Raw genomic sequence first — 16,360 nt, forward strand, 5'->3', positions numbered from 1 at the left:
AGCCCTTCATCAGGAATACAGGCAGAGGGCCTGCAGGGTGGAGAGATAAATGAGAGGAGGGGGGGGGTGGGGTGAAAGTAGCATAGAGTACTATGGGTGAGTGGGGGAGGGGATGAAGGTGATAGGTCAGGGAGAAGAGAGTGGAGTGGATAGGTGGAAAAGGAGATAGGCAGGTAGGACAAGTCCAGACAAGTCATGGGGACAGTGCTGAGCTGGAAGTTTGGAACTAGGGTGAGGTGGGGGAAGGGGAAATGAGGAAACTGTTGAAGTCCATCTTTTCCACCTACCAACTCCACCCTCTCCTCCCTGTCCTATCACCTTCATCCCCTCCCCCACTCACCCATAGTACTCTATGCTACTTTCACCCCACCCCCACCCTCCTCTCATTTATCTCTCCACCCTGCAGGCACTCTGCCTGTATTCCTGATGAAGGGCTTTTGCCCGAAATGTCGATTTTCCTGCTCCTCGGATGCTGCCTGAACTGCTGTGCTTTTCCAGCACCACTCTAATCTAGAACCTGAGGCAGGAAACGAACCCAGGTCTCTGGCGTTATGAGGCAGCAGTGCTGACCACTGAGCCACCTTGACACCACAAGATGGCAGATGGCAGCAGAGTAGAGTGGTTGGTAAGGTGGGTCAAGGGGAGTCAGGGATGGTTCCGTGTGACTGATTAGCTGGCCAGTTCTGCAGCCACCCAGGAATGAGACTAGGATCTTTCTGTCTAATATTTCCTGAGTAACACTTTTGTGAGTTGTGCAGCTCTCTCTGGAGCATGTTGGGTGAAATGGCCTTCTTCTGTACTGTATGATTCTACACAGATAACTATGTCAGAACTGTCAGCTTTAGCTCAGAGTTAGAACCATAACACATTACACTGTTCTGACAGTTTCTGATGGACACAATTCTCTATATTACTGTGACAGCTGGCATTGATGAAATACGCAGCAGCATCAAATTCGGAGAATTTTGAGTGTGCTCACTTCTGCCAAGGCTCAGATGATTCAGGCCAATAACAACCGCCAGTCATCCAGCACTTTCTTTCATTCAGTCAGGATTGAATGATTGTGGTCTATGACCCTGCTGTACTAAGCCAGCTTCTTTTTGACATTCCACCTGGATTTGTTTTAACACTTAACACGTGATTTTGAAACATGGGGAACATGAAGATTTTCTTTTGGCTATTAATTAAATGAATTCCCCTTGTTTTGGCTACTTATATGCAATGGCTTGAATGCAATGCACTCCGCTACTTTTATCTTGCAACCTCTCTTTGTCATATTTCTTTCAATTTCCTCCTTTATTATTAAATTCATCATGCTTATGACTTCACTGTGGGAGGCGATTCAGCCAATCGTCCATGCACTGACTCTTTTGTAGCTCAATCCATTAAATTCCACTGCCCTTTCTTTTCCGCCTTTCCTGTAATTTATCCAAATATTTGTCTGACCCCTTTTGATGGTTCTATGCAATCAACCCGTCATTTCTGGCATTTGAGGCCATTCAGCCCATTGAGTCTATGCCATCTCAACTGTCATGGATTAAATAAAGGACAAAATGACCTCTTAAAGAAAGGTTTTGAGACAGAGGTAGTGAGCTGTCTACTTAGAAACAGCTTGGGAGGCTATTATAAAAATTGGAAGAATAGAAGCAGCCTGAGTGGGTGTGGCGAGCTCTCACAGACCAGGATTTCTAAGTTTTTTTTAAGCTGCTAGAGTTTTGAAGAAGTAGAAGCTATCTTTTCCCTCCGTTGGTTACAGCTGTAAGCTGGGGGTTCTCTGTGTTGTTGGGTTACTTGTGAGACAAATCAATTTTCTGAAATTGCTTTATTGCCAAGGGTTGTGTTTATGGAATGCTACTAAATTGGAACAGTAGTCCAATTAGTCCTTCTTCTGTCATAGTCATAGTTACTGTATCTATTCTTCTGTTAAGTTTTCCAATGGATTAAGTTATTGTAAGTTCTTCTTTCTTTTGTTGTATTTGTTGAGCTTGAAGAAGTCACTGCAGGAGTTTTACAGAAAGTGAGCAAGGCAAAGCTTTTGGAATTGGCAGACCAGCTGGAGTTGGGGTTGCTTTTGTCCGTGCGAAAAGGGGAAGCAATTGCAGCAATAGCTCGATATTTATGATTGCTGGAAATGCCATCGGAATCTTTAGAAATGGCTAAACTTTAATTGCAAATAAGTAGCTTGAATTAGAGGAAAAAGAAAGGGAGAAGGAAATGAAACAGTTTGAATTGCAATTGAAAGGAGAGGAAAAGCAGATAGAGTGAGAAGAAACAACAGAAGAAGAGAATAGCCTTTATTGTTACATATACTCAAACAGTATAGTGAAAACTTTAAACATTGCCAATTACATACCAACTTAGAAACAAACATACCCGAGGCACAGCTATTTTAGATGAGAGAGAAGAAAATCAAAAATAAAGAGAATTTGAATTTCAGAATTTGGTGATGAGAGAAGAAAGTCGACTTAAAAAGGTAGAGGCAAAGGTAGAAGGTAGGCTTAGTGAGGAGGACAGTGATGACAGGCAAACTCATCATAGCCAAAGGCGCAGTGGGGATATGTTTAAATATGTCCAGCACTACCCAAGTTCAATAAGGATGCAGAAGCCTTTTTTCATTTGATTTGAGAAAGTGGCTAAACAAATGAAATGGATGGTGATTATGTGGGTATTGTTGATCCAAACATAGTTTATGAGGTATTTGTGTCACTATCAGAGGAAGTATCTGGGGAGTATGAGGTCAAAAATGTCATCTTTAGTGCATATGGACTAACCACAGAAGCCGACAGGCAATGTTTCAGGAATTTAAGAAGTGACCCTGGTCAAATGTACATTGAGTTTGAAAGAATCAAACAAAGTAATATTGATAAATGGTTAATGGCATTGAAAATAGATCAAACATAAGACACGCTTAGAGAGACAAATATTTTGGAAATCCACTTCCTGAAGTATTGAGAACTCATGTGAAAGAGCAGAGAGTTAAAAATACAAGATGAGCAGAGGAAATGGCTGATTAGTTTGAGATGGTCTATAAATCAAGTTTGGCTTCCTTTATTAATCTCAGTCTGAGAGTGATAGAAATTGGAGAAAACAAAAATCATCAGATGATATGGGAAAAGGCGATCTTGTTGAAGAGAGTTTACCACAGGATAAAAAGGAAACCATGAAGGGAAAAAGAGAAGTAGAAAAGCTCATATGTTTTCACTACAATAAAGTAGACTGTGGGATTTGGTTTAGCTCAGTTGGCTGGATTGTTGGTTTTGCAGAGCAGTGTGATGCCAATAGCGAGGGCTCAATTCCCATCACTGGTTGAGGTTACCATGAAGGACCCTCCTTCTCAACCTCTTCCCTCACCTGAGGTCTGGTAGACCTCAGGTTTTAACCAGTCACTTCTCTCTAATGAACCCCTGTGGTCTGGTAAGACTATGGCCACACAATACAGAAGTAGACTGCATGAAGTCGTAGTGTTGTTGGTTTAGAAAAACACAGGGAAGACAGATGGGGGAAAACAGGATAAACCAATGAGTTTTGTTGAAGCGTTAAAGTAAAGCATGGGAGAATCTAAAAAGCTGCATCAGAACATACAACCTTGTCAAGATTGGTTGTGAAGAAACTGCCAGATCGCCTTAAAGAATTTCCTTGCGAGGGTAAAGTTTACTTGTATATGGCAGGAGGAGCAGGTAAAGAAATTAAAACTTTAAGAGATACAGGAGCATGTCAATCTTTGATATTGAGAGATGAGGAGATACGTAATTCAGAAGAAGTATTGTGAGAAAAGATGGTCAGAAGAGCAGTCTTCCAATATACAAAGTTGGAGAGTCTGCTGAAAAGTGGTGAAGTGGTGGTAGGAATAATAGAGGAATTTTCAGTTCCAGGTATACAGTTACTCCTTGGTAATGACGTACTTGAATATCAGGTGGGAGTAATGCCTACATGGTTGAAAGGCCAGTGGAAAATCAGACAACTGAGGTACTACAGGAAATATATCCTGGGATTTTTCTTGACTTCAAAAGAATAAAGATAAGGAAGTTGAAGTACAATTATCAGAGACCATGTTTGATCAAATGGTTGAGCAAAAACAAGAAAAGATGGAGGACAAAGTGGATATTTTTAGTTCAGAGAAATCAACAGCATTACAATAGAAAGTAAAAAAACTAAAACAGTTGTATCAAAAGGCATGCACAAGTGTTTCACAGAACATAACTATCCTAAAATTGATACCTTGATGAGAAAATGGAGACCATCACATGTTCAGGTGAATGAGAAGAAATGGGCATTACGTTGTATTATAAACTGGTGGGTTATAGAAAAACAGATGTGTGTGTAGTATATGGAATATCAATAGGAGGTCATTTGGGAGTAAAACTCAAGTCAAAATCCAAAAACAGTTTTATTGGTTTGGACTTCATAATGATGTGGTTGAATTTTGCTGCACCTGTCATATGTGTCAGGTAATTAGAAAACCTCAGGCAGTGATAAGATCAGCACCCTTAACATCCATTCCTGTATTTGACTGACTTTTTATAAGAAATTGGTGAGTCACAGTTCAGAGATCACATTTTTGTCAAATTTTAGGGCAGGATTAAATACAGCAAGTGAGTTGGCTAGACAGCACTTAAAGGTAGGCAATAGTGAGGACTTCAGATGCTGGAGATCAAAGTCAAGATTAGAGTGGTGCTGGAAAAGCACAGCAGGTCAGGTAGCATCCGAGAAACAGGAAAATCAATGTTTTGGCCAAAAGCCCTTCATCAGGAATGAGGATGTTGCTTAATTGGAATGGCATTTCCCATATCAATATAATGTGTAATTAGATTAGTACTTCCCAGCACTTAAAGGTAGCACAGCATGTAATGAAACAGGAAGCAGACAAGAAATCAAAAATTCACAATTTTGTGAGTTGAGATAAAGTGTTAGTGTTACTTCCAGTGAGAGGTGAAAATGTAAAAACAAGGTTTAGTTGGTCTTATAAAATTAAAAGGAAATTGAGTGAGACAAATTATTTGATAAGAATGCCAGATAGAAAGAGATCTCACAGTGTGTGCAATGTGAATATGCTCAGAAAGCATTATGATGGGAAAAGAAAGTACAAGGAGAATGTGTTACTGGTTACAGCACAAAATGAAACAACCAATTCAAATGATTCTGAATTGATATTTCTCAAATTAAATTGGGCAATGAAGAAATTCTCAAAAAATGGGATAAATTATTGAGTTACTTTCCAGAGGAAAATTGAAATGACCTGAAAGAGTTATTATAATCGCAAGGAGAGATTTGTGGGAATAAGCTAGGAAGTACCAATCTAATTACACATGATATAGATGTGGGGAATGCCGTTCCAATTAAGCAACATCCTTATCAATTTAACCCTCTAAAGTTGGGACAGGTTCAGCAGAGATTGAAACAATAGAGACAGCTTGGATGGGTGTGGCCAGCTGTCACAGACCAGGATTTCTAGTTTTTTTCTAAACTTTTAGGTTCAACTAAAGTCACTAGAGTTTCAGAGTAGTGAAGCAATCTTTTCCCTCTCTTGGTTATAGCTAAAAGCTGGTATTTCTCGCTGCTGATGGTTTCTTCTTTCTTTTGTTGCATTTTAAATAAATTGTGCTTTGCTTAATGTCGAGTAGTTAGACTAGCTGCATTGTAGCTGGAACACAGCACATTAGATTTGCCTTTACAATAAGAAAAAAAATTAGGGTCTAGGCTAATGTCTTAAAATATTTTGAGGTGGTTTGTTCTGGTCCACAACATAACAGAGAACAATCTACTCAACTTCACTCCTTGCTCTATCTCAGTGGCCCCAAAAGTTTATATTCATCAATTACCACTCAATTTCCTTCTGAATTAATTGATCATCTCTGTTTCCATCAGTTGTTGGGATTTTTAAAATCCAAACCCCCCAGAATCTTGTACACCTCTTAATAAATATCCTTTGAATTCTCCTTTGCACCAAGAAAAACAATCTCAACTTCTCTCATTTAGCTTTGTAGTTCAAATTGCTCATCTCTGGAAGTATCCTTGCAAGTGTCCTCATAGCCTCACATATCCTTCTTACAAAGTCATGACCAAAACTGGATGCAGTGCGCACACATTGTAGCTTAATGAGAACTCTATAAAGGTTTAACTTTCTTACTTTTGTATTTAAATATCTCTATTTATAGTCAAGTTCCTATATGCTATGCTCACCATTCTCCCATCACATTATGTTATCTCAAAGATTGGCGCAAGAGCTCCAGATCTTTCTGTCCCTATAGACTGTTTAGAACCATGTCTCAAGAGATGTCTCAAATTTGTTCAGTATGATCCTATGTTGACTCTGCTTGATTCTATTATATACTTTTCTAAATGCTCTGTTATCATCTATAATATATGCCAAAATGTTCCCAATAGTTGATGTTAAGCTAAGAGGTGTATGGATGTATTAAGAGGTGTATTTTGACGTTTTCTCTTTTTGAAATAAGGTTTTACCTTAGCAGTTTTCCAATAATTCTGCACTTTTCTAGAATCTAAAGATTCTTAGACGATTATTACCAGTGCATCCATTATCTCTATATGTACTTGCTTTAATAGCCCAAGATGCATTCCAATAGGTTCTGGAGACTTCAGCATCTCTGTCCCCTCTTAGTTTCCCTAGTACTTCTTTCTAGTGCTAATTATTGTATTTATTCACTGTCCCTCCTTTTTCCCTTGATTATTTAGTATCTTTGGAAATACTATTCGTGTCTTTCAACACGAAGACTGATGTAATATATATATATTCAATTCCTGTGCAATTTTCTGGTGCTCTATTATTATTTTCTGTCTCAGTCTCAAATTCTAGGAAGTTCTAGAATTCCAAGAGTGTGGAAACAGAGCATTCAGCCAAACGAGTCCACACCAACACTGTAAAGAGCATCTGACCACACCCATACTCTACCCTATCTGTAACCCTGCATTCCTCACGGCCAATTGTTACAGAGATGAGGTTGGCACTCCTCTGATAATTAAAACTGAAACATCCAGAGGAGATTGCCTTGCCTCATAATTTGAGAAAGAAATGTGACAAGGGGTATAACCTACTTCTCAACCCCCAATCTATTATAAAGGAGTAGTTAAATGAAACAAAATTCTTTCACTCACTCTACAATTAACAAGTAACAATTTATTTATTCTACTCTAACAGTAAATAATTTAACAGAATTAATATCAAACTGGACAATTTTGCCTGAAATACTAACCAATTCCTAACTGACCTAAATTCTACTGGAATGAATGCTGCTCAAACAACACGAGTCCTACTTGTATAAACCCAATTAATAAGAAAGTGTTAAATCAAACATTAATCTCTCCAAGTTCGCAGTCTAGGTCTTCTCTGCTTTATCTCCAATCTTTCTTCTGCTGATCTTAACTCACAAATGCCTTTCTTCCGATGATTTCTCTGTGAGGATTTTGAGCTGGAAATACTATGGTCTTTTTAGAGAGCTTAATAAATTTGTGTGAAAGACAAATTTGTCTCTTAGATGGCAGACTTGCTTACGCTGCAGCTTAAGTTTGGCTCCCTCTTCAGATGGCCGATTTTCAAAAATCCTGGTTTTATATATTCCCCATGACACATTAAATTCTTATGATTTGCCTGGCTTCTCGGTGTCAAAACTACTAATCAGTTTTAAATTCAATTGGTCCTTCATCTCCAAGTGTCTTTTTAAATTAGTTGGCTGAATTTAAACTGTTGTCTGGGTAAAAATACTGCTTGGTTGTTTGATACTGCATATGCACTTTTAACTGTTGTTCAGACATCCATTTTTAAATCGCTAAGCACTGAAAAGAACAACATCTCTTAAAGGGATGCAATGCTTTCCGCCATTTTACAATTTTACCATTTTTACACATTAACTTTGTAACACTAATCCACCTAACTTTCACATCTCTGGATACTATGGCCAATTTAGCATGGCCAATCTACCTAACCTGCACATCTTTGGACCATGGGAGGATACTGGAGCACCGAGAGGAAACCCATGCAGATTCAGGGAAAATATGTAAATTCCATATGGACAATCACCCGAGGCTGGAATTGAATGTGGTTCTCAGATGCTGTGAGGCAGCAGTGTTAACCACACTGCCCACTGGAATTATTTTTGGCTTCTCCTCCTTTTATTTATATTTCTAAAAAAACTCTTGCAGTCCATCTTGATATTACTTATGAGTCCACTCTCAAAATTTACTTTCTCTCTTTGTATTTTTTTGGTCATCCTTTGTTGGGTTTTTAAAATATTCCCAATCTTCTGTTTTCACCACTAATCTTTGCCACTTTGTACGTTTTTTTTCTTTCAATTTGATGATATTCTAAACTTCAATGGTAAACTCCTCCGCTTGAGCCTCCTGACTTGAATTCATTGGATAGCCAGTGGAATTTCTATGTCCATATAACCTGCTTTTGTCACACCAAAAGCCTAGAGTACTGCTAAAACCTCAATCTGACATTTAAAGTTATTAAAACATAGAACAGTACAGCACAGAATAGGCCCTTCAGCCCACGATGTTGTGCCGACCACTGATCTTCATGTATGCACCCTCAAATTTCTGTGACCATATGTATGTCGAGGAGTCTCTTAAATGTCCCCAATGACCCTGGCTCCACAACTGTTGCTGGCAACGCATTCCATGCTCTCACAACTCTCTGTGTAAAGAACCCGCCTCTGACATCCCCTCTATACTTTCCTCCAACCATCTTAAAACTATGACCCCTCGTGTTAGTCATTTCTGCAGTGGGAAATAGTCTCTGGCTATCGACTCTATCTATGCCTCTCATTACCTTGTATACCTCAATTAGGTTCCCTCTCCTCCTCCTTTTCTCCAACGATAAAAGTCCGAGCTCAGTCAACCTTTCCTTATAACATAAGCCCTCCAGTCCAGGCAGCATCCTGGTAAACCGCCTCTGAACCCGCTCCAAAGCATCAACATCTTTCTTATAATTGGGTGACCAGAACTGGATGCAGTATTCCAAGTGCAGTCTAACCAAAGTTTTATAGAGCTGCAACAAGATCTCACGACTCTTAAACTCAATACCCCTGTTAATGAAAGCCAAAACACCATATGCTTTCTTAACAACCCTGTCCACTTGGGTGGCCATTTTAAGGGATCTATGTACCTGCACCCCAAGATCCCTCTGTTCCTCCACACTGCCAAGAAACCTATCCTTAATCCTGTACTCAGCTTTCAAATTCAACCTTCCAAAATGCATCACCTCGCACTTATCCAGGTTGAACACCATCTGCCACCTCTCAGCTCATCTCTGCATCCTGTCAATGTCCCGCTGCAGCCTACAACAGCCCTCTATACTGTCAACGACACCTCCAACCTTTGTGTCATCTGCAAACTTGCTGACCCATCCTTCAATACCCTCATCCAAGTCATTAATAAAAATTACAAACAATAGAGGCCCAAACACAGAGCCCTGTGGAACACCACTCACCACAGACTTCCAGGCAGAATAATTTCCTTCTACTACCACTCACTGTCTTCTGTTGGCCAGCCAATTCTGTATCTAGATAGCTAAGTTCCCCTGCATCCCATTCCTCCTGACCTTCTAAATGAGCCTACCATGGGGAACTTTATCAAATGCCTTGCTGAAGTCCATATACACCACATCCACAGCTCGACCCTCATCAACTTTTCTAGTCACATCCTCAAAGAACTCGATAAGATTTGTGAGGCATGACCTGCCCCTCACAAAGCCGCGTTGACTGTATTTAATCAAGCCATGCTCTTCCAGATGGTCATAAATCCTATCCCTCAGAATCGTTTCTAACACCTTGCAGACGACAGACGTGAGACTGACTGGTCTGTAATTGCCGGGGATTTCCCTATTTCCTTTCTTGAAGAGAGGAATTACATTTGCCTCTCTCCAGTCCTCAGGTACACTCCAGTGGAGAGCGAGGATGCAAAGATCTTCGCAAGTGGCGAAGCAATCACATTTCTCGTTTCCCAAAGCAGCCGAGGACAAATCTGCTCTGGTCCTGGCGACTTGTCAATCTTAATGTCTGACAAAATTTTCAGCACATCAGCTTCCTCTATCTCTACTCCTTCCTTGTCTGCCTGTAATCCTGTAGAGCTGAGCTTGACCCTAGCTTCCTCTACCTTACGTAAGCTACCTTTTTCCTTTTGACGAGAAGCTCCACTGCTCTCATCATCCAAGGTTCCTTTATCTTATCACTTCTTGCCTAACTTAGAGGGAAATATTTATTCATCACTTGCAACAACTCTTCCTTAAACAGTCTCCACATGTCTATCGTGCCTTTACCATGGAACAATTGCTCCCAATCCATGCTTCCTAACTCATGTCTAATCGCATCATAGTTTCCTCTTCCCCAATTAAATATCCTCCCATTTTGCCAAATCCTCTCCTTCTCCATAGCTATGTAGAATGTGAGGCAGTTGTGGTCACTTATCACCAAAATGCTCTCCCACCACAAGATCTGATACCTGCCCCGGCTCATTGCTGAGCACCAAGTCTAGAATGGCCTCTCCCCTCCTCGGCCTGTCAACGTACTGAGTTAGGAAACCCTCCTGAACACACCTTACAAAAACAGCTCCATTCACATCTTCTGCTCGAAGGAGGTTCCAATCAATATTGGGAAAGTTAAAGTCCCCCATTAAAACAACCCTACTACGTCCACACTTTTCCAAAATCTGCCGAGCTATGCTTTCTTCTATCTCCCTGCTGCTATTGAGGGGCCTGTAGTAAATCCCTAAAGAGGTGACTGCTCCCTTGCTGTTCCTAATTTCCACCCATACTGACTCGGTAGGCAGATCTTCCGTGACAATGGAAGCTTCTGTAGCTGTGATACCCTCTCTGATTATTCTTCACACAGTATGGTATTGTTAAACTATTGTAAGCATTCGAAGACTATTCTTAAAAGATTGTAGGAGTATAAGATGTACTGGTACATTGATACTGGATCAACACCTGTCAAAACAGAGCAAAAATTACAATGTTGGATAGAGGTAGGGAAGGAAAGGTGAGGGAGCAAACTAGATGTGGCACCTGACATGTTTGTTAAAGATTGAAGGTTAATGGTTATATTTACGGGGATTATCCACTGGTAAACAAATTAAAATGCTTAATTGGTAGCAATGACAAGGGAGAGACAGTGGAAAACAAAGAGCTAGGAGTTGGGAGCTTAGACCTGACAGCTTGGAAGGATGGACCTTCGAGCCGGAAGCTTGACCCTTGTTGGAACTGGAAACCTTGATCTTGGAGCTGGGAGTCTGGGCAGAAGATAAGTGACCTGTAGAAGTTAGTGTTGGTAGAAATGAAAAAGTTAGGTACTGTAGTCTTATGGAGAAGAATTTCAGGGGATCAAAAACAAGATTCAGGACATTTAAACAGTAATAAAAGAAAAAGTTGTGTCTTAATGCTTATTTCTGCTCTGTATTTTTTTTAATGCTTGGGCTAAGAATGTGAAAATTGAGATTTGTAATAGGCCATTAAACTCATTCTACCATTCAATTTTGCTAACCATCAGTTTGTACCTTTACCCCTATGTTGGTTAACTCTGGTGGAATAGATAAAACAAAATAATGCCACTTCACCCTCAATGACATACACTAATTATTAATATGTACACAATAATTCTATCATCTACATGTAAAATGAATAGTGAGCATGGAGCAATGCTACATGTAGAGACAGATTCAAATTCCTTCAGTTTTCTTTGTGCCAGCATCAGGGATTTGAGACTGACTGAACCGAAATGTATGACAAGGTGCAGCACTACAGCTGCACTAATTCAGGGTTGTACAGCATTGCAGACCCACTGAGGGAGGCAAATATTGCAAAGTCTCATTGATCTATACAGAGATCCAGACAGGAAATGTAACCAGTTCCTAACTAAGCAACTACTATTTAATCATTAGCTTACTGCTGAGAACTTGCCCGTAACACTCAGTAGCAACATTGCTATATTTCAAAAGATCTCTTCATTGAAGGATTTTTATAGATTGGGATCTGCTGGCACTATTGTAATGTCCTCTGGGCCCGAAATCTGGGTTTCTGTCCTAACTTTAATGGGAATGTGTCCTATCATATTCAAACAAGTTGATTAAAAACACTGTTTTTAAGGAAACTCATCTACAGAAATAAGCTGCACAAAAGATCATACACAAAAAAAACTATCATAAATGTTTGGAAGTTTGTGAAAGATTGAGTTACCTGTTGCAAACGATCAATATGACTACAACAGCAATTACGAAGACTAGCCCAGCAGCTGCTGATCCAATGATGAGAGGAAGCTTTTCTTGCAGACTACTCTGGTATTCAGCTACAAAAAAAAAGTTGAACATCAATGGCAGGTTTAGACCAGAATGGCTACAGTTTCTTCCCTTTTTCCCTTACAAATCCTCTATGTGAAATAGTTGCTCCTTAAGTCATTTTAAATCTTTTCCCTCTCACCCTTAACCTATGCCCTCTAGTTCTAGACTCCCCCATCCCAGAGGAACTCCTTGTCTATTTACTCTATCCATGCTCATGATTTTATAAACCTCTATAACTTCTCTGACTCCTAACATTTATTCATCTTTCATTAGTATTGTGGGAATAATGCGAATGATGCCATTACTTTACAGAGAAAGAACTCTCATTTATATATTATATTTTGTAACTTTAGGATTTCTCAAAGTTGTTCACATTCAGTCAATTGATGGTTATATCTGAAATGTGCTGAGATATTGCAGACCATTTGTACACAGGGAGAGCTTGTAAGCAGGGAGGCAACATGATATTACCATATTATTATATTAATATTGTGACACTATCATATGACTATTGACACAGGTAATGTCCTGGGACTAGGGTTCAAATCCTCCCCATAGCATATGGTAGAACTTGAATTCAATAAGTATCTGGACTGAAGTGTCTGTTGACGAATGTGAAACCATTGCTGATTGTCAGTAAAATCTATCTAGTTCACTAATGCTCTTTAAAGGAAGGAAACTGCTGTCTTTACCCTGTCTGGCCTACATATCCTCCAGACCCACAACAATATCACTGACTCTTAAATGAGGGATGGACAATAAATACTGGTCTAACCAGTGACATCCACATGCCATGAATGAATAAAAAAGAAAATTAGAAATAATTGGCAAGATCATCTATTTTACATCCAACACAAAATGATCTGTGGATGCTAGAAATCTGAAATAAGAACATAAAATGTTCAAAAATCTATGTAGGTCTGTGAAGAGGAGTTTTAGCCCGTAAGAATATGGGTGCAGTTGTGTGATATAAAACAAACAAAAGAAGGATAAAAAGTAAAAGATAAAAGTGAATTACGCACCGGTTAGGCCCCACATCAAAAGTTTGGTAAATCATAGAATTCCTACTGTGCTGAAAAGAGGTTATTCAGCCGATTGCACCAACCCTCCAAATAACATCTCACCTGACTAGCTCCTGGTTCTATCAACATTACCCCACATATACTATGACTAAGCCACCTAGTCTGCACATCCCTGGATAATATAGTGAAATTTAGCATGGCCAAATCATCTAACTTCCACATCTTTGGACTGTGGGAGGAAACCAGAGCTACATGGAACAACAATATGGAAACATTTTCGCATTTAATATTACATTCTCTGGTTTTTAGAAATAGAGGGAAATTTAAGCAATTGAGGCAGCGTATTCAAACCTCAGGATTATTGCAATATACATGCAGTATTCATGGCTGTATCTCCACATTTGCTCAGTGGTTTTTCTTTACACTTTGATTACACCACATGCATGGCTGCCTTAGTTTAGACCTTGTATAGAAACCAAATGGAAGAGCAAAAGGACCGGGGGCAACCTGCTGTTCAGATATCTACAGCCAGGCAGCAATAATAGGTGCAATAGCAAGAGAAACTGGAGAGAGAAGTAGCACTATTCATGACACAGGTTGTTACAGAAGAGACTCAGCTTCCCTAACAGATCCAAAAAACAGTCCATCAGATTGCTCAGGTTACTGCATCAGATGGTTACAGTCAGCTCCAGCCTGAATAGAACATGGAACATAGAACAGTGCAGGCCCCTCAGCCCACGATGTTGTGTCAAGCATTTATCTTAATCTAAGATCAACCCAACCTACACACCCCTCAATTTACTGGTGTGCATGTGCTTGTCCAGCAGTCATTTTATTGTCCCTAATGTCTCTAACTCTATGCACTCAGCACTCTCTGTGTAAAGAACCTACCTCTAACATCTCCCCTATATCTTCCTCTAATTACCTTAAACTTATGAACTTTTGTGACAGACACTTCTGCCCTGGTGAAAAGTCTCTGTCTCTCTACTCTATCTATACCCCTCATTACCTTGTATACCTCTATCAAGTCAGCTCTCTTCCTCCTTCTCTCCAGTGTGAAAAGCCCTAACTCACTCAACCTCTCTTCATAAAACAGGCCCTCCAATCCAGGCAGCATCCTGGTAAATCTCCTCTGCGCACCCTCAAAAGCATCTACATCCTTCCTATAATGATCATAGAAAAGAATCCCTACAGTGTGGAAACAGGCCCTTCAGCCCAACCAATCCACACCGACCCTCTGAAGAGTGACCCACCCAGATCCATTTCCCTACTCTATATCCTATACTTACCTCTGAATAATTCACCTAACCTCCACATCCCTGAACACTATGGGCAATTTAGCATAGGCAATTGACCTAACATGCACATCTTTCAACTGCGGGAGGAAACCAGAGCACCCAGAGGAAACCCACGCAGACACGGGGAGAATGTGCAAACTCCGCACAGACAGTCGCCCGAGGCTGGAATCAAACCTGGCTCTCTGGCGCTGTAAGGCAGCAGTGCTAACCACTGAGCCCCATGAGGACACCAGAACTGGACACAATTTTCTAAGTGTAGTCAAACCAGGGTTTTATAGAGCTGCAGTAAACTCTCGCAACTCCTAAAATCAATTCCTCTGAAGGCCAAAATACTAAACACCATCTTAACAACCCTATCAACTTGGATAGCAACTTTGAGGGATGCCAAGATCCCACTGTTCCTCCACACTGACAAGAATCCTCTCTATAACTCTGTATTCAGCACTCAAATTTGACCTTCCAAAATGAAACACTTCGCATTTACTTTGGTGGAACTTCATCTACCACTTCTTAGCCCAGCTCTGCATCCTGTCAATGTCTTGTTGTAGCCTGCAATAGCCCTCAACACTATCTACAACACCACTGATCTTTGTGTCATTGGCAAACTTACCAACCTACCCTTCCATTTCTTCATCCAAGTCAGTTAAAAAAAACTACAAAGAGCAGAGGCCCTGCAGGATACCGCTGGTCACCGATCTCCAGGCAGAATATTTTACATCCACTACCACTTGCCGTCTTCTTTCGGCCAACCAATTCTGTATCCAGACAGCCAAATTTCCCTATATCCCATACATCGTAACTTTCTGAATGAGCCTACCATGGGAAGCGTTATCAAATACCTTACTGATATCCATATACACATATACACACATCCACTGCTCGATCTTTATTAACTTGTCTTGTCACGTCCTCAAAAAAGTCAATAAGGCTTTCGACACATGACCTGCCCTTCACAAAGCCTTGCTGATTCTCTTGAATCAAACTATATTTTTCCAAACAGTCATAAATCCTGTCTCTCAGAATCCTTTCCAGTACCTTGCTAACACAGGCATAAGACTGACTGGTCTGTAATTCCCAGGGATTTCCCTATTCCCTTTCTTGAACAGAGGAATAACATTAGCCTCTCTGCAATCATCTGGTTCTACTCCTCTGGTGAGTGAGGATGCAATGATCATCACCAGAGGCACAGCAATCTCGTAACTTGCTTCCTGTAGTAATCTTGGATGTGTCTGATCTGGCCATGGGGGCTTATCTATCTGATGCATTTGGTGACCATAGGTTACCATATCATCAAAATTATTCTCAATGATTTTAATCTCTCATCCTTCAAAGCTCTGCTACAGATATATCCTGGGTAACCCAGTCAATGATCCACAAATGCATAAAACAGGTGATTGATGAATTTTGTTTTGCAAGGGCCAGCAATTAATTCAAATTTGTCTGCAATGAACAAATGGATGCTCAGCTTTTGAACCTGCCTGGTTTCCCACATTGACAATACCCCTAGAGCAGTTCAAAGTATTTATTAGTCACAGGATTTCAGTGTTCATCTGGTGTGAAAACATATCTTTATCCAGATATGGGTCAAATTGTCAGGAAGCTACCATCAAGCTTGTGCCCTCTGCCTTGTGTTTATGGATGGCGTGCTGGCTTAATACTTAGCATTGCAGCCTCACAGCACCAGAGATCCAAACTTGATTCCAACCTTTGTTAGAGTTTGTATGTTCTGTCTGAAGTTTGCATGTTCTTCCT

The 16,360-nt window shown here is 40.2% G+C and overlaps 1 protein-coding gene across 1 annotated transcript in view; it reads right to left on the bottom strand.

Annotated features, from left to right (window-relative positions):
* The window catches only part of LOC122540083 (ephrin type-B receptor 2-like), a 768,846-nt gene that overhangs the window by 166,359 nt on the left and 586,127 nt on the right, over nt 1-16,360 (bottom strand). The window contains exons 8-9 of the mRNA XM_043675394.1: nt 12,188-12,296; nt 11,163-11,264 (exon numbers count right to left, since the gene is read on the bottom strand). Of these exons, the coding sequence (XP_043531329.1) occupies nt 11,163-11,264; nt 12,188-12,296 (211 nt within the window). The remainder of the gene's footprint in view (nt 1-11,162; nt 11,265-12,187; nt 12,297-16,360) is intronic.

This window comes from Chiloscyllium plagiosum, chromosome 34 (genome assembly GCF_004010195.1).
Source record: "Chiloscyllium plagiosum isolate BGI_BamShark_2017 chromosome 34, ASM401019v2, whole genome shotgun sequence".
NCBI lineage: Eukaryota > Metazoa > Chordata > Chondrichthyes > Orectolobiformes > Hemiscylliidae > Chiloscyllium > Chiloscyllium plagiosum.